At 56.7% G+C, this 22,002-nt stretch overlaps 4 protein-coding genes across 6 annotated transcripts; 3 read left to right on the top strand and 1 right to left on the bottom strand.

Moving 5' to 3' along the window:
• The first annotated feature begins 2,132 nt into the window (after positions 1–2,132).
• Positions 2,133–4,033, top strand: CHCHD10 (coiled-coil-helix-coiled-coil-helix domain containing 10). The gene is made up of 4 exons (XM_072953023.1): positions 2,133–2,290; positions 2,533–2,764; positions 3,593–3,740; positions 3,840–4,033. Exons 1-4 carry the CDS (start codon positions 2,250–2,252, stop codon positions 3,857–3,859), a joined length of 441 nt encoding a protein of 146 aa, XP_072809124.1. The 5' UTR covers positions 2,133–2,249; the 3' UTR covers positions 3,860–4,033.
• A 349-nt stretch (positions 4,034–4,382) lies between these two features.
• Positions 4,383–6,272, bottom strand: C32H22orf15 (chromosome 32 C22orf15 homolog). Its single transcript, XM_072952820.1, has 6 exons — positions 6,248–6,272; positions 5,577–5,663; positions 5,350–5,484; positions 5,042–5,107; positions 4,808–4,960; positions 4,383–4,417 (listed from the first exon to the last, which is right to left on the bottom strand). The coding sequence occupies exons 1-6, from the start codon at positions 6,270–6,272 to the stop codon at positions 4,383–4,385; spliced, it is 501 nt and encodes a 166-aa protein (XP_072808921.1).
• Positions 6,273–9,838: 3,566 nt separating this feature from the next.
• Positions 9,839–10,949, top strand: VPREB3 (V-set pre-B cell surrogate light chain 3). The gene is made up of 2 exons (XM_006213352.4): positions 9,839–9,895; positions 10,633–10,949. The coding sequence occupies exons 1-2, from the start codon at positions 9,847–9,849 to the stop codon at positions 10,947–10,949; spliced, it is 366 nt and encodes a 121-aa protein (XP_006213414.1). The 5' UTR covers positions 9,839–9,846.
• Positions 10,950–12,289: 1,340 nt separating this feature from the next.
• On the top strand, positions 12,290–20,088 carry ZNF70 (zinc finger protein 70). Of its 3 annotated transcripts, none has more exons than XM_072952984.1 (2): positions 12,290–12,337; positions 15,082–20,088. In XM_072952984.1, the coding sequence occupies exon 2, from the start codon at positions 15,145–15,147 to the stop codon at positions 16,489–16,491; it is 1,347 nt and encodes a 448-aa protein (XP_072809085.1). In that variant the 5' UTR covers positions 12,290–12,337; positions 15,082–15,144; the 3' UTR covers positions 16,492–20,088. The 3 variants fall into 3 exon arrangements, with proteins under 3 accessions (XP_072809085.1, XP_072809084.1, XP_072809086.1); XM_072952983.1 differs by having other exon boundaries at positions 12,320–12,360; XM_072952985.1 differs by lacking the exon at positions 12,290–12,337 and adding an exon at positions 14,315–14,356.
• Positions 20,089–22,002: the final 1,914 nt, after the last annotated feature.

Here is a 22,002-nt window from a genome sequence, read left to right as displayed (position 1 = left end):
AGTCAGAAGGCCATGGGGAGCAGTGCCTGAGTCGGGTACTGGGGGTCAGGCTGTCCCTCGGTCAGTGAAAACAGGAGGGGGACCTGACCACATGCTGGAAGGGATCCTCTGGGCTCATATACTCCTGGTGATGACTGAGGGGAGCCCCACCACCTGGCTCCACCCCATCACAGGCAACACTGCAGAGCCAGATCAGAGACAGTGGCTCCCGTCCGGGTGGACAGGATTCCGAGCTTCTGCAGGGTGAGGCTGTGGGCACCCAGTCTGGGCCTAAGAAGAAAGGACCATCAGGCTGACTCAACCCTGCCTCCGGGTCCCAGTCCAGGGAGCCTTCACAGACTCTCCAAGGAGGCTCCACAGAGACGCCTAGAGGCGAGGAAAGGGAAGACAGCAGTGATTTTTAGTACCTGGGCTGTTAGCAATCTTTCTTTAAAGTGACTCACTTAAAAATTGAAATACCCTGGGAAGGGTACAGCTCAAGTGGTAGAGCGCATGCTCAGCACCCACGAGGTCTCAGGTTGAATCCCTCTTACTTCCTCCAAGAGGAAATCAATGAAGAAACCTAATCATCTCCCCCTCAGAAAAATTAAAATACCTCCTTCAGCCCCATTTTAGCAATATTCGTCAAGAAATCATGGATCTGATTAGCTCATTTACATTTTTTCTAATGCGCATGAAAATGCATGAAGTAAAAACATTCACTTGTGTCACTACCTTAAGTGGTCTTGAGTGCCTTCCGGAGGCTCATGGTCGTGCTTTGGGGAACCACAGTGGTCCACCAGTCCTGGGAGCTCAAGTAACAACTACCCACGCTGTAGGCCGCAGTGCAGAGCCATGGTTACAGCAAGGTAGGCTGGCCACAGAGGGCTTCCTGTAGGAGGAGGACCCTGATGCACCTAGGATGGGCCAGTTTGGCAAACAGGAACAGGTGGGCAGGGACTGCATGGGCAAAAGTTGGACCAGCCCCCCCATGTGTGTGAGGAGAGAGTGACCCACCCTTCACACGCTCCCATCACCTCAGGGTGGGTGGTCACCCCCACTTCAGAGAGGAGAAAACTGAGGCCCAGCCTAGATGGGAGTCAGGGGAGGAAGGGCACTGCTTCGCAGGCTGGCTGTGAGTACTGTGTGTTAGGGACACAGTAGAGACATAACCGAGCCTGCCAGTCACTGCCGTTGCCCCTCTCCCCACCTTCTCTTTCACTCCGCTCCTCACAGAGGGGCTTATTTCCCCACCTGGGAGCCACCCCCATCCTTTTGCTCTGGGCTATTTCATCCTTCCCACAATCCCGAGGCCAGGAGGCCTCCCACGGGCACAAGGGACAGCGATAGCGGTGTTGGTAAAGAAATCAGGCTCCTCCCCTCCAAAGGTAATGATATGACCACTGAGAAGTCCCTCAGGAAAGACCATGAAAACCTCGAATACCTAAGGGCTGGGAAGCGTCCTAAATCCAGCCTCCGCCCTGCCCAGGGCCTGGAACCAGGTGGTAAAATTCGAAGCCACAGGATTCCAATCTGCACAGATGCCGCTGTGCACTCAGGTCACCGCCTTTGGGAGGGACATGCTGCGCAAACCCTATCAGGGTCTGGCGCTGCATCCGTGGGACAGGGGTTCGGGCTGGGTGGAGAGCCACGCGGGGGGGCTCATCTCATCTCTGCCGGGGCTGCCTAGGGCGCGGGTCGCGTTTTTGCCGGGAAGGAGTCCAAGACCCGTCCGGACGCCCCCTGACGGGGGTTCTGGGGACAGTCGTGCGTGCCTTCCTCTGGCCAAGTGAGGGGTGGGTGCTTCTATCCCGACCCAGTTCACCCGCGACCCTGATGCCACACCGTAGCCAGCAAGCGCTGTCCGATAGGGACAGCCCCCAGCTCAGCTCGCTGCGCTCCACGGTGGTCTTTGAAGGACCATGCCTGTCGTCCCTGCGTACGTCCTTCGGGCCCTGCGACACCAGCCAGTGTCTCCAGGGCGCACACAGCCAGGAGCCAGGAGGGCACCGGGAGGGCACCGGGAGGGCGCCGTGAGGGAGCACGGTTACCGACACCAGAGGATGCGGGAAGGGAGAGTCCTGGGGTCCCGCAGGAAAGCAGCGTGGCCCTCCGGCCGCGCTCCCGCTAGGGGCGTGTCCACGAGTCCCCGCCTCGGCCCCGCCCCGCTGCACCGGCTGTGCGCCTCGCTACTGTGTTAGTCTCCGAGGCAGAACCGCCGCCGCTATCGCCGTCTCTGACTCTGCTCCGTCGGTCCCCCTGCCCTGACCATGCCCCGGGGGAGTCGCAGCATGGCCGCCAGGCCAGCCAGGTGTGAGCGAGACCGGAGGCCCGCGGGGAGGGAGCTGGGAAGACCGGTACCCCCAAGGGCGAGCCAGCGTGACCTTGGCGGCTGCAGCGCCATCTTGGTGGGGGAGGGGCGGGGTGCTGCAACCCAGGGTCTAAAACGGTGGCCACCACCCTCTGGGAAGCAAAGAGGGTGCCTCTCCGAAGTTGAGGGCCCTGGGGGCCCCGGCCGGCCCGGATTAACTCTGCTTCCCCCACACCTTGCAGCCGCACCGCCGCGCCCACTGCCCACCCGCCAGCGCACCCACCGCCCTCGGCTGCAGCCCCGGCGCCCGCCCCGTCGGGCCAGCCCGGCCTGATGGCGCAGATGGCGACCACGGCCGCCGGAGTGGCAGTGGGCTCGGCTGTGGGACACGTCATGGGCAGCGCTCTGACCGGAGCGTTCAGCGGGGGGAGCTCGGAGCCCGCCCAGCCTGCTGCCCAGCCTGCTGCCCAGCAGGTGAGCAACGGGCTCAGGGGAAACTGAGGCCGCCTTCTCTCAAGGCCGCCTAGCAGAGAGCTCCCTGAATGTCCAGCGAGGAGTGTCCGAGGGTGTCCAGAGCTGCCTCGGCCAAGGACTTTGACCAGGGAGGGTCCTATTCCTCGCTCTGCTGTTGGCCTCTAGTCAGTAATAGCAGGGTCTCCAGCCCCTCCCCTGAGGCCAAGGTCCCTAGACCCCGGTGGAGATGGGAAAGCCGAGGTTCTTAAGGAGCTCATACTGGCCCAAGGTCACCTAACCCTAGTAGAAGGGAGTTGAAGTTCCTGAGTCCCAGCTCTCCCACTCAGGTCTGCCCTGTAACCCCTGCACCCAAAAGAAAAGGGTAGCGAGTGACTCTGGGCCTGTTCCCTGCTGGCCTGTCCCCCACTAGGCACCCCACCAGTCCTAAGCCAAATTCGGGCTTTGTGGCAGGGTCAGGGGTCATGAGGATCAGTGTGGCTGAGCCTGGAAGGTGCTAGAACTTGTTGGGGTGGGGCTCATACTCCAGCAGAACACTGGGCTTTTCTAGAACCTTCTGCCTCACTCCACCACCTGCCAACATGCTTGTTATGGTACCAGCGGTAGTATCAGCAGGGTGGTTTTGAGAGAACTGTGGGCTCACCCTGTTTCATGGATGGAGCAGCTGAGACTGGACAGGGCAGACTGGCCCTGGGTCACTTGGCCTGCCAGGGACCCTTGGGGCACCCGGGCTGGGCGTGTGGGGAGGGGCAGCTGGCCCCCCCAGCTTTGGAGTCCTCTTCTGGCTGCGACTCTCAAGCTGACCTTGCTGCCTCCTGCGCTGTGCCCCAGGCCCCTGCCCGCACTGCCCCCCAGCCCCTGCAGATGGGGCCCTGCGCCTATGAGATCAGGCAGTTCCTGGACTGCTCTACCACTCAGAGTGACCTGTCCCTGTGCGAGGGCTTCAGTGAGGCTCTGAAGCAGTGCAAGTACAACCACGGTGAGTAGGCGGCCCCTGACCCAGGCTGGGGCGGGAGGGGTGGTCCTGCCTCCTGCACCTGCAGGTTCACCTCCAGCCTGTGCACCCCTCCCTCTGCAGGTCTGAGCTCCCTGCCCTGAAGAGACTGCTGCAGATTCAGGGGCCAACCCTGCACCTCCCTCCACTCCTTCACCACCAGCCAGACCATGACGTCAGGTTGTACCCGTGTAACTGGGACTAGGAGTGAGGAGGGGGTTTCTCAACCCCTAGGTGACCCGAGACAAAAATGTGCAATTAAAAGAGTTTATTTTAGACCCAAGTCTGCTGTGTCCTCTGTCATTGGACTGTCTGCAGGGTGAGGGAAGATGCTTCACTGTGAGCTGGTGTCCTGGGTTGGGAGGGTGACCTTGTAATCCTGTTGTAATCAGTCTCGGGCAGTCCAAACGGGGATGAGGCATCAGCAGGTGATCTCAAGGGCGTATGACACCTGGGGCTGGAATCCCTGGAGGAGTATGTTGTCTCCTCTCAGGGACCCCGGCTTCTCCACACCCTTCTCTCTGTCTCCGATCCCTTTCTTAGCTCCCACATCTTAGGGGCGTCTGAGGCAGCTTTGTATTGTCTGTGACCTTCCCCCTCTTGCTGATGCAATTTCCCAGTAATTCCCTATTCTGCAAGAGGAATGCGGCTGGGACTTCGGGCTTGATAACACAAGGTAAAGGTCATGACCAACCCGCTTGGGTCTGAGTCCAGCTCGGCCACTTGGCTGTGGTGTGCCAGGTCACAGGGCCGTCAGAACAGAGGCGCTGGCCCTTCAAACGCCATCACACAGGGATTTTGTTCAGCAGCTCTGCAATGAGCGCCTCCCCTGTGCCTCCTGGACCCTGAGGATGCTCCTGTCTTTGGGCTCTTAGACTCTAGAAGGATGCTGGAGACCTGTCTCCCAGTATAGTGTGTTCCATCACGGGGGTATATGTGTGTCCAAGGGAGGCTGGTGTTGGGGTCCACCTCTCAGCACACACATCTTCCCCTGGGAAGGGTTTGCACTTCTGGTGTGAGCATCCCCTCAGGTATCTCTGTCATTTCCTTACCTGGCTCCTGGCCCAGCTGGCGGGTCCTGGACAGCAGGGAGCCCACCCTTCGCCTTGAAGGAGGGCCTTGCTCCTGGTGGCCACGCTGAGTGCCTGCACGCCTCCTCCGGCCATCACCCACGGAGGGCAGGCCTGACAGCCAGCGCAGCTCCTCTGGAAGGCCCAAGAAGCCCTGCCTGTGGGGCTGCCCAGAAGATGCACTCCCCCACCGGGGGGCACTTCTGTGACACTCACCTGCCAGCTCTGGATACCAGTCATCCAGGTTCTCCAGCATGGACTCATAGCGGGTGGGGGCCCCGTCTTCCCCCTTTGCAGAGGGGTGAAGACTGATTTCCTGGCTGGCTCGGTGGTCTCCACCCCCACCTCTCACTCTGAACCCACTTGCTGGCCCAGACTGGGGCCAGGACAAGGCATTGGATGGGAAAGTCAGGACTAGGTGCTGGCCAAAGCGAGGGTGGGGCGGGGCTTGGGTAGTCTTCAGCTGCTGTCCCCACCCTTACATTCCAACATAGCCGCAGCGGGGAGTCTTGGGCCCCACTTACTGATGACCTGCACCAGGACATATGTGCCACACTCCTGCAGCAGGGGGCTGCCCACGAAGGGCGTCAGGGAAGTCTCCTCCAGTCCCTCACCCAGACTCACCAGGTGCCCGTCCTCAGCCAGGAGGGCGATGGTCACTGGGAGGGCAGAGAGGGAGGCAGGGCAGGGCAGGCACCCCTGCCTGGGGGCCGTCAGCCAGTCCTCCCAGCACCCCTCCCCGCCCCCTCACCATCTGGGGGCACCTGCCCCCTCCGCCTCAGGTGGGCAGTGAGGGTCACCAGGCTGCACCAGGGGTTCACCAGCTCCCAGCAGCCGGCTGCAGGGGAAGGGCAGAGGTGAGTGAATGGGACCCTCTATTTTCCCCCAAACAGACCCTCTGCCTCCCTCCTGTCTCTTCCCTACAGAGCTGGGAAGGGAGCTACAGAATAGCAATGTCTCTCCTCCATCTCCCAAGATATCAGTGATGGGTGCACAGCTCATGCTTCCTGCATGGGACCTTACACTTCCACTTCAGCCCCACTTCCAGCCCCCCTGCCCCCGACAGCCCCCCTCAACCTGCATTAGCCCTGCCTCCCCCAGACGGTTGAGAATCTGCAGCTGTGACTAGAGCTTCAGGTGCGTCATGCATCCTGGAGCTTGAGGACCGCTGATCAGCTAAGAAATGGAGCAGTTTGAAAACATGCTCCAAGGTAACAGTGGTGGTGAGGGCGGAGTAGGGGTGGGGTAGAGGCCACCCTTGAGGAACCCAAGTGAATTTCCCAGGACCTCAAGGCACTCACTCCAGACACTCCCATCCCCTTCCCACGTGCACCCCCTTCCCCACACTGCCTCCCCACCCACCCCCAAGGCAGAGGGACTGAACCTCACCACCTGTCTGCCAGGACAAGGGACTCCACTTACCCCCAAACATCACCGTGATAAACATGGCTGCAGAGGAGAGGAGACAGATGTGGGGGCTTTGGTCCTCCAACCCCCAACTTCTGAATAAAGCAAGGATCCAGAACCCAGATCTACTCTGGGTTGGGCCCTGCAGAAGATGTATGTGTGTGGAGGTGATGGGTGGGTGATAGTTGGGTGGGCCCAGGGGAGCTCCCTGCCTGCTGCCCTTGGGGCTGGGCTCCCCCAGCCCAGAGGGGTCCCTGCAGCTACTCCTGGATCCTTGGCCTCCTCTTCCTCCCACTTACTGGATCAGAGCAGCCAGAGAAGGCTGAGGCCCTCCCAGCTTCCAAGCTGGTCTCCATGGCAGTGGGAACTGCCAAGACGTCAGGCAGGAAATGCCTTCCCCCCAGTGTCCAGGTAACAGGTTCTGGGAAGGGTACAGGCATTCCTGACACAGGGCTACAATGGGGGCTGGAGCTTCAGGGTCCAGGGATGTCCAGAGACCACATCCCCCGACCAGAAGAGACAGAGCTCCCAGGCTGAAAGTGGGGGAGGTCCTGGGGGTGGGGTGCCGGCCAAGGCTGTGTCAGAAGCAGGGTCCCCACTAACCTTCCAGGCCCCTGCCCCTGGGCTCACTCCCAGCCTCCCTCTCTTCTGTCCTTGTTTCTTTCCTTTTTTAGTCCAATTTCTTGAGGTATGACTTACATACCACAAAATTCACCCTTTTTAGTGTCCTTGAGTTGTGACAAGTATCATGCAACCACCAACATGGTCAGGATAAGTAACGTTTCCATCACCCCCACACCAAATTCCCTTATGCCACTTTGTGGTCACTCCCGGCCCTAGCAAGCACTGCAGTGTTCTTGGCCCCTGCCCTCTCCCTCTGCCTTATAGAGGGAGCCACACAGTGTGGAGCCTTTCAAGTCCAGTCACTCACTCAGCTCCACACACCCACGTGAGACTCACCCAGGTGGTCACTGTATCAGTGGCTCCTTCTCATCACCGAGGAGGGCTCCCTGCCTGGAGGTACCACAGTCTGGGGACCCACTCATGTGCTGCTGTTTGGATTGTTTCCAGTTTTTGACAATTATGAATAAAGCCGGTACAAAGACTGGCCTGCAGGTCTCTAGGTGAAGAGACACCTTTCCATTTCCAGTAGATAGCGGTAAATACCATAAATACTGACCAGTAGAGGGATTGCTTTGTCACGTGGGGAGAGAAATTTAATTTCTTTGCAAGAAACTGCCCATGTTTTCCACCCCTTTCATATTGCTCCTCTACCCATCTGCTTGTGGCTGGGGCTCCCGGATTCCCAGCAGGTCATGAGCACCTCTTTCTTAGCTGTCCCTCCGACTGGCTCCCCGGGGAGTAGGCTGATCATCCACCCTCTTCAGGCAGAGCTCTGGGCAGGAGGCAGGAGGAGGACCAACTCCTCCGTGCAGCTCACCAGGGTTGCTCCTGACAAGACTTTCCTCGGTGCTAACACCTGTAAAGGGGATGAAAAGCATGCTCACAGCACCACCGTGCAGCAGGTCAGCACAAGGATTAAATGCAGTTTCCTTTAAAGTGCAGCCTCGGGCTGAGCACACAGCAGATGCTCAGAGGCAGTACTGGGGAAACAGACAGCATGTCCTAAACCTACCTACACGCAGGGCACTTCCTTCCCGGCACACCACTGTTTCTGGGGACCCACGTCCTGCAGAACAAGCGCAGGAGTGGCTGCAGCTAGATCTTGGAAGGGATGGCTGCTCGGGGCCCTGGAACTTCAGCTCCAATGACCACCACTCTGTCGTCCAAGGGGTTTTACTCTAGTGCCGCTGAGGAGGGGTCTTTTGTCTTGAGCATCACGGAGGTACTCTAAAGAGGTTAGGAACGGAGTAGGACCCACAGTAGGGGGCTTTCATAACCTCCCCTAAGTGAGCCCTCAGGCTGCAACAATAGGGCACTGTTTTCACTTGTTTTCTTAGTATTCAGGTATGGGAAGGCCAACAGATCAGGAGATGACCACCGTTGAGAAGATGGTTTGTGACGCACAGTTCCCAAGAGGAGGGGGCACGACACACTGTGGGGGGCCAGGCCACGTGGGAAAGCACCAGGGTTGGTCAGGAGGTAGATGGAGGCGAGCTCTGTGCAGGACCCCTTCTTGTGGTTTCTGAGAGAAGGAACCAACCTGCAAGGCAGGATAACTGGTTGGAATAACCTCAGGGCTCTGGGGCACAGGGGCTGTCCCTGGCTGTCTGGTACCTGGCCCTGGGTGACTAGGACGGGAAGACAGTGGCTCAATGCAAGAGCTCCCTTAGAGAAGGTGGTTGGGAGCGTGGGCTCAAGAGTGGCTGGTTTGCATTTGAAAAGTGTGCTACTGTCTCTAGGAACTGACTGAACCTGGGAGGGTTCCAGATCTCTCCAAGTTCTCTCCAAGGTCAGCAAGGTCCAAGATGTCAAAGCATCAAGTTTGAATCCCAGCTCACTCAGGTTGAATCCCAATCAGTCAGCTCCCCTCTGTCTGGCAAATTAAAGGGACTGAATGTTGGCCCCACGTCCCAGAACTCTCTTACCTACAATGTGCACAACCACATTGGGACCCTGGTGGTATCTACTAATACTAAATGGAAACGTTCCCGACCCCCCGGGGTCCCCAGTCCTGGGTGTCTACTCAGCAGGAACAAGAGCACAGGTGCACCGGAGTCACAGGCAGGAACAGTCACAGCAGTTCTCTTTGTTATGGCCAAAGACGAAAGCACCCAAATGTCTACTAATAGGAGATGGATAAACTAATTGTGGTCCATCCACACAGTGGATGTGAAAATGAATTAAACATGGCTGCACACACAGATGATTCTTCTACTGCTGAACAAAAGAAGCAAGAACTAAAGAGGACACACTAGCATCCCATTTAAGTTGACTTTCTACCCCAAACTGATCTAACCACAGAGTCAGAAAGATGGTTACAGGTGGGGGTGAAGAGGCCGTCACTGACAGGGGAGGCTTATGAGGGAGACTTCGGGGGAGGTGGAAATGTTCTAAATCTTCATCTGGGTAGAGGCTGCAGGGATATATATATATATATATATATATATATATACATAAAAATCGGGGTTGGGGGAGAATATAGCTCAGTGGTAGAGCGCATGCTTAGCATGCACAATGTCCTGGGTTCAATCTCCCGTCCCTCTATTTTAATTAATTAATTTATTAACCTAGTTACCTTCCCCCACCAAAAAAAAAAAAATTTAAATAAATAAACTTAATTACCTCCCCTACCAAAATAAAAGCCTAAAAAAGAATCTAAGTTTCAATTTTATAAAATAAAATAAACATACACTTGAGATGTGTGCACTTTACCGTATGAGTTACACCTCAAAGAAAAAGTAGCCACCTGCTATAACTGCACGCGTGGATTTCCAGGCTCCTGTTCTCAGAAGGTCCTGTGAGGCCAGGACCCTGCTGTTTGGGAAGACAGGGCCTGGCTGTTGGGCCCCCCCAGCGCCACCCCTCCCATGCTCCAGTCAATGGGCTGATTTGCATGCCCTGCCGTGGTCCAGCGGCCTCCCCTGCTGTTCCCTGAAGCACCTGGGTTTCGTCCAACAGAACGACTCCCGCCGGCCTCCCTGCCCCTGGCCATGGTCTGCTGGCGTCTGGCCCTCCTCCTAGCTGGGGCCCTCCTGGCAGGTGAGCCCTCCCTGGGCCCGGCTTACCTGGGGGTGAGGTGGGACACAGCATGGGTTCCAGAAAGCCCTTGAATGGAAGCAAATTGCTATGGGCAGTGGGGAGGGTTCTGGAAGGGGCATTGAGGTGGGGGAAGATAAACTGCAGATGGCTCTGCCATAGACCTTAGGCAGGTCACTCTTCTGCGTGGGCCTCGGTTTCCCCATTTGTGCATGATCAGATTGCTAGGGTCCCTTTGGACACTGACTCTCTGGGGCCTCAGAGACTAGCCACCTTTTGGGTTATACAGGGGGGAAACTGGTGTGATCTAGTCCCGAGAGAACCTCAGGACACACTAACACTGAGAAAGCCCCCAAGGGCCAGTGGCCTGAGGCTCAGCTAATGGGTAGTAACAGCCCAAGAGCCTCCCTGGGGGTGGTCAGTCTGTAGCCAGGGTTTGGAAGAGCCAGTGTGACCAAAGTTTTAGGGGTCAGCAGGGTAAGGGATGAGGGCGGGCAGCAGAAGAACGCAGAGGCCACCAGTCCCACTCTCTGAACTCTAGGTCCTTAACTGAACATAGATCCTTGTGAACATGGCACTAATGGGGGCTGAGGGGGTGCCAAATCAGTGCTCCACCCAGTGCTGATCCAGTGGCACGGGGCTGTGAGTTTTTGGATTCTCCCAGGAGTCTGACCAAGGCTTTGTAGGGTGGGGCAGGAGGGAAGGGGCCCAGGCCAGGCCTGAGTGTGTCTGTCTCTCAGTCTCCCAGCCAGCCCTGACCCAGCCGGAGGCACTGCTGGTCTTCCCAGGCCAAGTGGCCCAACTTTCCTGCATGCTCAGCCCCCGTTACGCCACCGTCGGGGACTACGGTGTGTCTTGGTATCAGCAGCGGGCAGGCAGCGCCCCCCGCTACCTCATCTACTATCGCTCAGAGGAGGACTACCACCGGCCCCCGGACATCCCTGATCGCTTCTCAGCAGCCACAGATAAAGCCCATAACGCCTGCATCCTGACCATCAGCCCTGTGCAGCCAGAGGACGAAGCAGATTATTACTGCTCCGTGGGCTACGGATTCTAGGGGTGGGATGTGGGATGTGGGATGAGTGCCTCCCATCTGCCTCCTATTTCTGTTCCTGACCTTTCTGTGAGCCTTCATTTTCCTCCTCCATAAAATGGGTTAGTAATACTCAATATATCAATAATATTCTGAGGGTCATGAGATCCTTGCTGAAAAAGCGACTGTGGTCCATCTGAGAGTATGGCGGCAGGGATTCTGGGGATTGTTGCAGAAGAGGAAGCACCTGAGAACCTTGGGGTGGGGCCCAGCCTCCCCACTGGCTCCCAGGGGGCTCAGACTGGTGGCTGTTGCCTTCCTGTGACCTGAGGAGCCGGAGGGAGAGAAAAAGGAACCAGCCTTTGCTGCTCCCGGCTCTGCATGGCTGGTTGTGGTCCAACGCTCTCGGGGTGACTGGGCTTGGTGCCCAGGCTCCTAGCTTGGGGAGGGGCAGCCTCTGCCTACGTGGATGGGGCAGGAAGACGCGTGGGCGTGTGGGGAGGGTGAGAGCATTCAAAGACACCCGAGGGCCAGGACAGGAGGTGCTGAGGGCAGGTGGGCAGAATAGGAAGCAGCCCTCCTCTCAGGAAAGTGTGTTCTAGAGGTTTCCTGTTATAGGGCTGTGGCCCCCGAGGGAGGTGCAGGATGGACCGGAGCATTGGTGTTGAGGGACTACTGGGTGGAGGGGCAAGTCTTGTCATCAGAAGCCGAATCAAGTTCTAGGGTGGGGGAGCAGGTTTAAGAACACATGCCTCTTCCCTCCCAGTTCCCTTAAGAGGCGCCGTCTGAACGGAGGTCATCCCTCAGATGCAGAGTTGGGGTCTCGAGGGTCCCGCCTATGCTCCCAGCCATCTCCTGGATGCGCTCCTGGCCCTCCTCATCTATCTCTGCGGGGACGGGGTGGGCAGGCAGGACCACGGCTCCCCACGAAGGGAGGGTACATCCCCAAAGGACCCGGGGCCTGCGCAGGGTGACGGGCTCCGCAGTCCTGGGCACGCCTCCTGGGGACCCCAGCCGCTCCACGGCCTCGGCTGGCCCCACCCCACGGGCAGGTGCCCTCCCGGCCTCAGTTTCCTCCTCTGCGCTCCCGCCAACGCCCGCCCAGCCGGGACGCGTTGGGGGAAGGCCCGGAGCCCTGCGCCAACCAGACGGACTCCCCCGAACCCCTCCCTGCATCCCGGAGCCCAGCGGTCAGACAGCTACGCGCGGCGCGGCGGGACCAGAGAGACGCGGGCCTCCGCGAGGCCTAGAGCAGCCCCGGAAGTGCCGCGGGCGGGGGCGGGGCTCCGGGAGCTCGGGCTGCCGCGGGCTCCGCGTCAGCAGCCGCCGCCGAGGAGGCCGCGGCCCCGCGCTGGAGCCGCTCAGGTGCGGCCCCGCCCCGCCCCGCCCCGCCCTCGGCCCCGCCCCCGCAGGTGAGCGGCCCCGCCCGGCCCAGGTGAGTGGCTCCGCGGCAGCCAGTGTGGCCACTGTCCCTCGGCGGCGTGGGTATGGGCGGCCCCGGTGGGTGGAGGCAGGTGCGGGCCTCCAGCCCGGAGGTCCTGACGGGCCCGAGGGTCGGCCGAGTGTCCGGGCCCTGGGGCCCCCGGAGGATGGGGTGACCGATGCAGGAGGGGCCTGGGAAAGCCCCGAGTAGGTGGGAAGCACGGGGTTCCAGACCTTTGGATTTTCGGTCCAAAAATTTTGAAAACACCGTAGGGCGCAGATAAAGTATCGGCAACCTTCTCACCGCAGTGCAGACTGCAGCGTGTAGCTGGTACCTGGGAACAGCAGGATTTAACAGACGGGTGCAGGGAGAGTTACAGTCTCCAGATGCTGAGAAAGAGGGATCGGAGGGCATGAAAATTAGAGTGGGAAAAGCAACCTTCTGAAACTGAGGGAGAAACGCAGGATGTGGGAGTAGGGGGTGGGCTGTCAAGCAAGCTCAGAACCTGGAGGCGTCCAGGTAGGTAAGGTGGGTCAGTGGAGGGTGGGCCCATAGTGTTACATCTTCCAGGTTTTCATGAGAAAACCAGCTGAGTTTTAAATATTGGCAGCTAAGTCGAACAAAAAGGAAAAGCTCGCTTCTGAGAGCCAAACAGAACGTGGCTGTGCCAATCTGCAGCCTCTGAAATGGAGGGGTTTGAAAAGGCGGTCTTGGTGAGTACTGCCAGAGAAGGGAGAAAGTGAGGGCCCAGGAGAGAGGGTTTGGCTGTAAGGAGGTCGTTGGAGGCTGGAGCTGAAGTCCCAGCCGAAACTGGAAACTTGAAGTTTGTCTTGGTGCCAGACACAGTCTTATGATTTTCCTTGGCAACATGCAGCATCTTAGGAGGAGCTGGCAGAGGAGGCTGGTGGTTAGTGGCTGGTGGCAGCAGGGCAGGGGAGTGAGGAATGGGACACTAGTCAGAGAGTTGGCTGAAGTGACGCCCATGGTTGGACCCACTAAAGAAAAGCTCTGGCTAGACGGAGAGGGCTGGAACTCGGATGGGAGGAGCGGGGTGAAGATGGTAGGACGTTAGGCTTGACGGATCGGGTGAGAGGTCGGGGAGGATTGGAGATCGTGATTACGAAGAGGAGAGAGAAGTGGGGGTGATCACAGGGTTCAGGAGAATACTTCAGTTCTGTGCTCCCCCACACACCTGGTCTTTTTAAGATTCATTTAAAAAAAGAATCCAAATAGGAATGAGTTCCATCGTGATTGTTCTAATTAATTTAGGGTTTTGTTTGTTTTTTTGAGGCAGTTAACCTCTGAGCTTCAGTGCAAGGGGACTAGTACCTTTGTTTGGGGTCATGAGGAATAAATGAGATATGCTTGTAAAAGTCCTGGTAGTGCCCAGCACGCAGTAGGTGCTCAGTAAACTCGAGCTGTCAATACAAAGGTACTTGAGGTGTTCCCCCTGAGCCCACACAGCCACACAGCTGTTTCTGAATGGGGTCCTGCAGGGCTCCCTCAGGGCTCCCACAGTGGGGTGGGGGGCCAAGTGGGATGGTCTGGCCTCCTTCCTCGTCCCTGTGAAACTGTCCCCTCTACCCCATCTACGGGGTAGCTCTGCTTTTGTCTGCTTTATTTATTTATATCTCCCAGGTAATTGACTTACTTGAATAAAGAGTTCTTTGGCCAAAAAAAAAAAAGTGGCAATCAATTTGAACACAAAAACAAATGGCTTTTCCTTCATTTGGTCATTTATTTAGTTAACTGATGTGTGTGTGTGTAGATCGTGTGGTTGTGCTGGCAGCTGGGGATTCCAGTGTGGGGGGTCCTGTACTCTCCCTTGGGGAGGGTGCAGGCGATAGTGGGGAGAGTCACCCCATATTTGTTTGGCCATCAGGGTGGTGTGGGCTGTGATGGACGTGCACACTGAGCTCCACAGGTCACAGAGGCGGCGCCCTGAGATCGTCAGTCTGAGGGTGTGGAGGAGGGGGCACCTTTGGATGGAATCTGGAAGGATGAGCAGGTGACCATCTGAGAAAACAGTGGGACCAGTTGGGAGGCACACAGGAGTTGTCACGCTGGAAGATTAGGGGTGTGTGGGAGGAGAAGCAGCGGGCGTGGAGGGGCTGGGCTGCTGTAAGGTGGGTGACACCATCAGGCCTGTGTTTGGGGCATTTGACCCTGGTGTCCATGCAAAGAATGGACTGGAGGGAGGAGCAGATGCTGGAGATGGGCAGCCACTGGGAGGCGAGTCACACTGAGGCCTGAGCTGTGCAGGGGCACAGAGGAAGAGGCAGAGACCCCTCAGGAAATGGATGGGCGAGGTGTGTGGGTGAGAGTGAGAAGGACCAGGCTGCCTCCCAGGGTTCTGGCTGGGGCACAGGGCTAGAGGGTGTGCAACCAACTGAGTGTGGGAGGGAGGTGGGCCCTCTTTCCCATCAAGACCCCATCCCCAACATCCTCCAGTAGCCGGAGTCTTGCCCCTTTTCCAGAATGTGTCCACTTCCTGTCCCCGCCCACTTTTCTGAACACCCTGAGCCTTTTAGGTCTCACAGTGTGGTGTTGTCTGTCTGTCTGTCTGTCTGTCTTCCTGGCAGTTGTTTCTGGTAAGTCAGACTTGTCTCCGACTCGGTGATGATCACCACACGGGCAAGATGGCATCCTCTCTTTGGTTCCATCCACTGAGACTGCAGCACATGCTGGGTGTTTGACTTGCTGACTCGAAAGTGTCCCTTGTTTTCTTTTCAGATTGTGAGAGCAGTCAGTGTGTCCCCCAGAAATCCAGGCGCTGGCGGGGAGCCTGGACCCACAATGGAGATTCCCCCAGCAGCCAAGCTTGCTGAGGCCTTTGTGTTTGAGGACGGGCTGGATGTGCGGCAAGGCCTTTTTCCAGAGGAGGACCTGGGGGACACTTTTCTTCAGGAAAGGAGTTTAGGGCAGATGGCTGTTGTCTACAAGGAGATCCCTCTGGGGGAACAAGATGAAACGCAGGACGATTACTCGGGGAATTTCAGTCTGTGCTCCAGCCCCGTCCAGCATCCAAGCGCCCCCTCAGCGAACAGACCCCAGGACGATGAGCTCTTCAGCCAGACCTTCCTCCAGAGATCGGACCTTAGCCTGTGCCAGATCGTTCACAGCGGAGGAGAATCGGGTAAGCACGAGGGTGAGACGGTGGGCAGGGGGATCTCGGGCTCCGGGGAGCCTCCCAGAACTGCCCAGCCAGCCAAACCCTACACGTGCCGGGAGTGCGGGAAGGCCTTCAGCCAGAGCTCGCACCTGCTCAGGCACCTGGTGATCCACACCGGGGAGAAGCCCTATGAGTGCGGGGAGTGCGGAAAGGCCTTCAGCCAGAGCTCGCACCTGCTCAGGCACCAGATCATCCACACCGGGGAGAAGCCCTACGAGTGCGGGGAGTGCGGGAAGGCCTTCCGCCAGAGCTCGGCCCTGGCCCAGCATCAGAAGACGCACACGGGGAAGAGACCCTACGCGTGCAGGGAGTGCGGGAAGGATTTCAGCCGGAGCTCCAGCCTCAGGAAGCACGAGCGGATCCACACCGGAGAGAAGCCGTACCAGTGTAAGGAGTGCGGCAAGGCCTTCAACCAGAGCTCCGGCCTGAGCCAGCACCGGAAGATCCACACCCTGAGGAAGCCGCACGCCTGTGAGCTCTGCGGCAAGGCCTTCTGCCACCGGTCCCACCTCATCCGGCACCAGCGCGTGCACACAGGCAAGAAGCCGTATGCATGCGAGGAGTGCGGCAAGGCCTTCAGCCAGAGCTCCAACCTCATCGAGCACCGCAAGACCCACACGGGCGAGAAGCCCTATCGCTGCCACAAGTGCGGCAGGGCCTTCAGCCAGAGCTCTTCGCTGATCGAGCACCAGCGCATCCACACCGGGGAGAAGCCCTATGAGTGCAGCCAGTGCGGCAAGGCCTTCTGCCACAGCTCAGCGCTCATCCAGCACCAGCGCATCCACACAGGCAAGAAGCCCTACGCCTGCAACGAGTGCGGCAAGGCCTTCCGGCACCGCTCGGCGCTCATCGAGCACTACAAAACCCACACGCGGGAGAAGCCCTACGAGTGCGGCCAGTGCGGCAAGGCCTTCCGGGGCAGCTCGCACCTCATCCGGCATCAGAAGGTCCACGCCGGGGAGAAGCTGTAGAGGGCGGGCCCGCGCCTCCCCCAGATGGTACTGGCACCCTGTCCTCCATCCCAGGGGCCTGCCCGCCTCCCTGGTACCCAGGCTGCCTAGAAACCCCGAGGCCCAGCAGGTGGACTGGGTGAAGGCAGGGGAGCCTAGGAAGGGCACCAGGACAGAGCTGCTCTCAGTCAGCTTGTGCTCACGGGTGACTCCCAAGCCAAATAGGGTTTAGTTTTGCCCTCTCTGCTTCTTCCAGAATCTTGAAGAAGAATAAACATGAGAGAGAAAGTGGAGTTAAACCCACGGAAACAGGAGATGAACTCTACCACCAGTCCCTTTTAGAAGTAAGCGAGCTCACAGTCCAAATCCACTAAAGACAGAGAAATCCAAAGTAGAGGCGCAGCAGCTGTCCTCGGGCATTGGTGGGGTCAGCCAAACCGGGTTACGAATAGTCTGGAAGGATTCTGGATGGGGGATGAGCTTAGGCCACAGCGGGTCTCAGTCCGCCACGGGGGTTGGAGCAAGGGCACTTCTGGCTGCTGGCTGGTCTGGTCCACAGAGGGCAGAGGCTTGGTCCTGGGGGCCAGAGGATGGTTGCCGCCAGGAGTGACCCCCTCCACCGACTACAGCGTGCCTCGGATGTCCGCGGGGCAGCTTCTGGTCTGGCAGCTCTCAGCCTCCTCCCCGCCATCCAGGGCCAGGGGACCAACGGTGGTTCAGACAGAAGTTCTGGGTTCAAGTGCCACTTCTGGCCTCTCCTGCCTCTGTCATCTGGAGGAAGCCCCAAGGCTCTGTCTCCCCTTCTGTGAGGCAGGGACACTGGGACCCTGCCACATCCCGCCAGGGGTTGGCGCCAGGCTCCCGTTCAGAATAGGACCGCACTCAGAGGGCCTTTGTCAACTGGCTACTGAGACTGGAAACCGGAGCGATCCCCTCCTGGAGAGGAGACACACCCCTGTTTGGTTCCCAGCAGGTCAGGCTTGCAGCCAGCCCTCTCCTAACACCAGGCTCTTCCACGGTCCCTCAAGCCTGTACCCTGGGCTGGGGGTGCCCTGGGCTGCAGCGGCAGTGTGTCCCATCCTGTACTCCTCTCTGTCCTCCCCACCGGGCTTCCCGCCCAGGCCAGTTCAGTCGGGCATCCCCAGAGCTGGGGCCCACATGGTGGTGTTTTAGAAGCTCCCCAGGTGACGGGAAGGTCTCACCGTGTGGCAGGCTGAGAGCACTGTACTTGCTCCCACACAGCCCCAGTGTCTCCCACCTGGCAGGCCTGCTCGCCTGGCTGTGCAGAGCTTGAAGGTGTAGGTGTCTGCATCCCCAGCCCCCCGACCCAGGAGTGGGGGCCTGGGCCATGACACGTCTGGCTGGTTGGTAAGCGTTTGTCCCGGGCCTTTGTGTGTCCATGATGGTCTTTAGTACTGGCTGCCCCAGGCTCCTCAGAGCTAGTGTTGGGGGAGGCAGTCTAATCTTGAAGATTTCTGAAAGTTTATGGCTAAAATCCCACGAACCTGTCATGGTAATGCCGGTGATTTCAGCCAATCCGAAGCTCAGCTTGGCAGCTAAGTATAGTTTTGATGAATAAAAATGGACAAGCCATAATTGTTCCTTCGTAAGTGAGGCTTGGTTGGCCAGAGATGTTAAAATGAGAGGCCTGTTGGGCTGGGAAGATCGCCTTTGGCCAACTCCTCTCTGCTATGTGAGTATGTGGAGCATTTAACCAGCAGCCCAGGGTCCCCCAGAACCCCCACATGAACGGGTGGACTGGCCTGACTGGGCAGCCCACACGGAGGAGCTTCTGTCATTGACCCGGAGTGAAGAGAGAACACTGACACCCTTGCTCGGTGCAGGACAGCGCCCCCCCCACCACGATCTACCTCCTCGCCCCCCACCCCCCCATTCTGCCTCGGCCTTGGCCAGGCCTGTCCCTGTTGGGCAGGGTGAGCATCTGCTTCCTACTTGGACATCCCCCACCCCCCACCCCGCATACTGCACACCAAACTAAATTGTTTTCTTTGCAGCATCACTTTGCACACGTCACCACTCTCCTTAAAATCAGCCTTCAGGGGCTGTTCCACACGTAAACTCCCTTTTCAGGCAATCTGGGGTCCCCTCCCACAAGCCTCCTGGGCTCCTGCCACCCCCAGATACCCCCACTCCCAGCTTCTCTCAGCTCGTGGTGTGCGGTTCTCACGTTGAATATGCACTTTCTCCTCCCTGCCACATCCTTTCTTCCTTTTGACAATTTATGTGACGTGGGTTTCTGAAGCCTCCAGCGATTCTCATAACCACGGTGAGGCCAGGCGGGTGCTTTCTGTTCCAGAAGCGTGGACAGACCTGGTTCCTTCGGTTCAGATTCTTTCATCCTTTTATTATGTATTTTTAAATCCTTTCATTTATTTAGGTTCTTGAACAGTGTGATGTTATAAGAGATCATCCTGGTAATATTTTAATTGTCCTTGAATTTCATTGTGTGTTTTTGTTTATTGTGTTACCTTTTTTCCTTCTTTTCACAGATGTTGTTGGGTGTTATAAAACACCAGTTCTTGATTGTTTCCTGATGAAATTGTTTTGTCAAAGTACATGCTCTTTCCTTTCCTTTTTTTTTTTTGAATTAATAGTTTACATTTCTAAGATTAACTATTTAGATACAGTTTATTGTTTTCAATGTTTCTAGTAAATGTGGGTACTTTGGCCTATAATTTTTTTTCTTATAGTTAGAGCTTTTTCTGTGCTCCATAAGGTTGATAAGCAATATTTTTTGCTATTGTATTAAGACTTTCCCTTTGGCCCAAGTATTGTTATTTTTAATACTGCAAAGCGGTAACTTCTGGGGTCATTGCTGTTACTATTGTACACGGTATGAACATTTCTAAGCGTCCATGGAAGCTCTCTGGGCTGGAGTATGTTACCAGCTTTTATGAAGCCTCTGTGCACTCTCAGGAAATGTGTTTTTACTCCATCAATTCTATTCATTAACTCAATTTTTAAATTATTTTATTCAAATCCATACTTTCACTAACTTTTCTTTACTTCAGAGTTCTTAATCTGGGGTCTAACGACTGTCTAGCAGTCCATGAGCGGGCAAGGGTTTTGAGGTTGTGGACCCCTGGGGACTGAACAAAGCCTTGTGGATACGTGGACGAACGAATTATTCTGGGAGGGGGTGGTCTGTAGCATTCACCACATTTTGGATGGGCTCTGTGACCCCAAAGTACTTAAGAATACTCATTCACCTGGTCGAGTCATAGTCAGATCTTGTTTTACTTCATGTAGTTCTGTTTTGCTTTCATTTCTGTTTCTATCTTATGTATGCTGTTACTGTGTTAGTAGTGCAGTTATCTTCTTTAGAAATAGGTAGGGTACATGATCAGCAAGTAACTATCATATTTGGGGCATAATAATTGAATAGTGATATTCTGAAAAACTGTGCCTTTGAGTACCCTCTTTGCCTCTTTTAATGCTTCAAGCTTCAACTTCTCTCTTCCAAATATAATTGAAGCCCCTTACTCTTTCTGAATTTTCATATGCATGAGTGTTTATTTAGCTCTGCATTTTACTTTAAAATTTGTGTATATTTTGCTACATATCTGTAACTTATAAACAGCGAATTGTTAGATTTTGTTTGATGGTTCTTTCTGTGAGTCTTCTTCTTCTTCCATGAGAAGTCCTATCATTAACATTATTGCTTAGAGTGATGCATAATTTATTTGCATCTTAATATTTGATATATATTAACTCATTTAACCCCAAAAGGTCATGCTCACCACCTCATCTCTGTGAGTTACTGTCCACATGTGAGCATCACTTCTGGGTGGACTGGAGGTCTGCATATTTGGAAATATTTCTTTAAGTTTCTGTTCTTTTTTACTCCCAAAGCTTGTTCAACATAACTTAGAACATTCCATAGTGCTTTGCCTTTTAGCAAATACTACGAGATGCAGCAAAGAGTGAGAACCAGGGAATAGTCCACCCTTTCTGAGGGAACCCATGCAGTCATAGGAAAGAGAGGTGGGGACCCTGATCGTGTACCCCTCTCCCCATCACCTGTCTGTCCCAGGCTGGTTCCCTCAACCTAGGATGGGCCAGTTTGGCAAATGGGAAGGACCCCACTGTCCCTGGGATGTAGGAGGAGAACCCTGTCTGAGATCCCAGCGCAGTCCTGAAGTCTAAGTGTGGAGCATGAGCCTGGCCTGTTCGGAGATGGGGTCAGCAGGAGCTCCACCCCTGCCCGGTGCTCACCCGCCTGTGGGAGGCCAAGCAGCCACCTCTGCACTGGCTTCTCCCCAGGAGCTGACCCACTGTCTCCTCTTCCTCTTTGCCTTAGATACTCTCAGGCCAGAAGCCAGACCTGCCTGGGATCCCCCTGTGGGCACACCTGACTCAGCTTTTGCCCAGAGAGTGGGTCCAGAAGGGGCTCTGGGGCTCCCTGTGCTCCCTGGGTTGAGGGGGAACACCCCACCCCTTCCCCTCTAACCCAGGCCTGCCCATCTGGTTCCAGGGCTTGCCGCCCCCTCTTTGGCTACCAGAGGTCGCTGTCCCTTCGCTGGAAGTGCATGGGGACCCAGCACCCAGACTCCGGATAGCAGATTCAGGGACCTCCAAATGATGCCCCTTGGACACTGAGGCCTGGAGCCCAGGGTCATCTCAGGCGGTGGCAGAATGGGAACCAGGATGGGGGGACAGGCTTAGTGACCACCCAGTGATGCCCGTGGGCCTCACTTGGTTCACACTTAACGCCTCAGGGCATGTGCACCTCTGGGGACAAGGTCCAGGGTCCACAATCCAAGGAGGAATGTGGGTACGGGACCAGGCTCGGCTTGGACCCGGGTCTGTAAGTGAGCCCAGCTGCTCTGCAGAGCTGGCTGAAGGTCGCAGTGACCCTGACATAGACGCCCCTGTGTCCCCACTGTTGCAGGGGGGCATGAGCCATCCAGTAAGTGCTGACCCACGCACCAGGAATGCCCAGGGCTTCCGGGGCCGTGTTTGTGAAGGAGGGAGAGGAATTGTCCAATGTCTGTCCACACAAACGGCCATTTCGGTCCGGCCAGCACCTGCTGTGTGTCTACACGCTGAACTGTCTGGCTCCCCCTACTTGACTGGTTGGCTCCCAGTCCTAGAGACGTACGTGCAGGAGGCTAGAAGGCGCAGGTATGTCGGCATGATGCTGTCCAAGTACATTTGAAAACTTGGACAAATCACGAGGTGCTCAGCCTGCTCTGCAAGGCCCTGAGGGCCCTGCCCCCTTCCTTGGATCCAGCCCTGCTGGCCTCCTTGCTGTTCCCGCACATCTGTGCCCGACAGCCCATGCTCTGAGACCTCCCTGAGATGCTGGAGCTGGCAACCAAGATGTCTCAGAGTAGGTGAAGGATAAATAAACAGTGTACATCCAGACAATGAAATATTATTCAGCAATAAAGAAAGAAATGAACTATTAAGCCACAAAAAGACCTAGAGGAACATTAAATGTGTGTTCATAAGTGAAACGAGCCAATCTGGAAAGCTACCACTATATGATTCAGACTATTTGGCATTCTG

The sequence above is a fragment of the Vicugna pacos genome, chromosome 32 (assembly GCF_048564905.1).
Source record: "Vicugna pacos chromosome 32, VicPac4, whole genome shotgun sequence".
NCBI lineage: Eukaryota > Metazoa > Chordata > Mammalia > Artiodactyla > Camelidae > Vicugna > Vicugna pacos.
Note: the sequence above shows the minus strand (reverse complement) of the source record. Positions and strands in the feature narration are given on the sequence as shown.

Bases quoted from the DNA above. Each gene is read 5' to 3' on its own strand.
- CHCHD10 (XM_072953023.1), top strand. From the start codon at position 2,250: ATGCCCCGGGGGAGTCGCAGCATGGCCGCCAGGCCAGCCAG. The intron at 2,291-2,532 runs GTGTGAGCGAGA...CACACCTTGCAG, and splicing joins ATGGCCGCCAGGCCAGCCAG to CCGCACCGCCGCGCCCACTG. The intron at 2,765-3,592 runs GTGAGCAACGGG...GCTGTGCCCCAG, and splicing joins CCCAGCCTGCTGCCCAGCAG to GCCCCTGCCCGCACTGCCCC.
- C32H22orf15 (XM_072952820.1), bottom strand. From the start codon at position 6,272: ATGTTTATCACGGTGATGTTTGGGG. The intron at 5,485-5,576 runs GTGAGGGGGCGG...CTGCCCTCCCAG, and splicing joins GGGGCAGGTGCCCCCAGATG to TGACCATCGCCCTCCTGGCT. The intron at 4,418-4,807 runs GTAAGGAAATGA...TGTGTTATCAAG, and splicing joins CCAGCTGGGCCAGGAGCCAG to CCCGAAGTCCCAGCCGCATT.
- VPREB3 (XM_006213352.4), top strand. From the start codon at position 9,847: ATGGTCTGCTGGCGTCTGGCCCTCCTCCTAGCTGGGGCCCTCCTGGCA. The intron at 9,896-10,632 runs GTGAGCCCTCCC...TCTGTCTCTCAG, and splicing joins AGCTGGGGCCCTCCTGGCAG to TCTCCCAGCCAGCCCTGACC.
- ZNF70 (XM_072952984.1), top strand. From the start codon at position 15,145: ATGGAGATTCCCCCAGCAGCCAAGCTTGCTGAGGCCTTTGTGTTTGAG.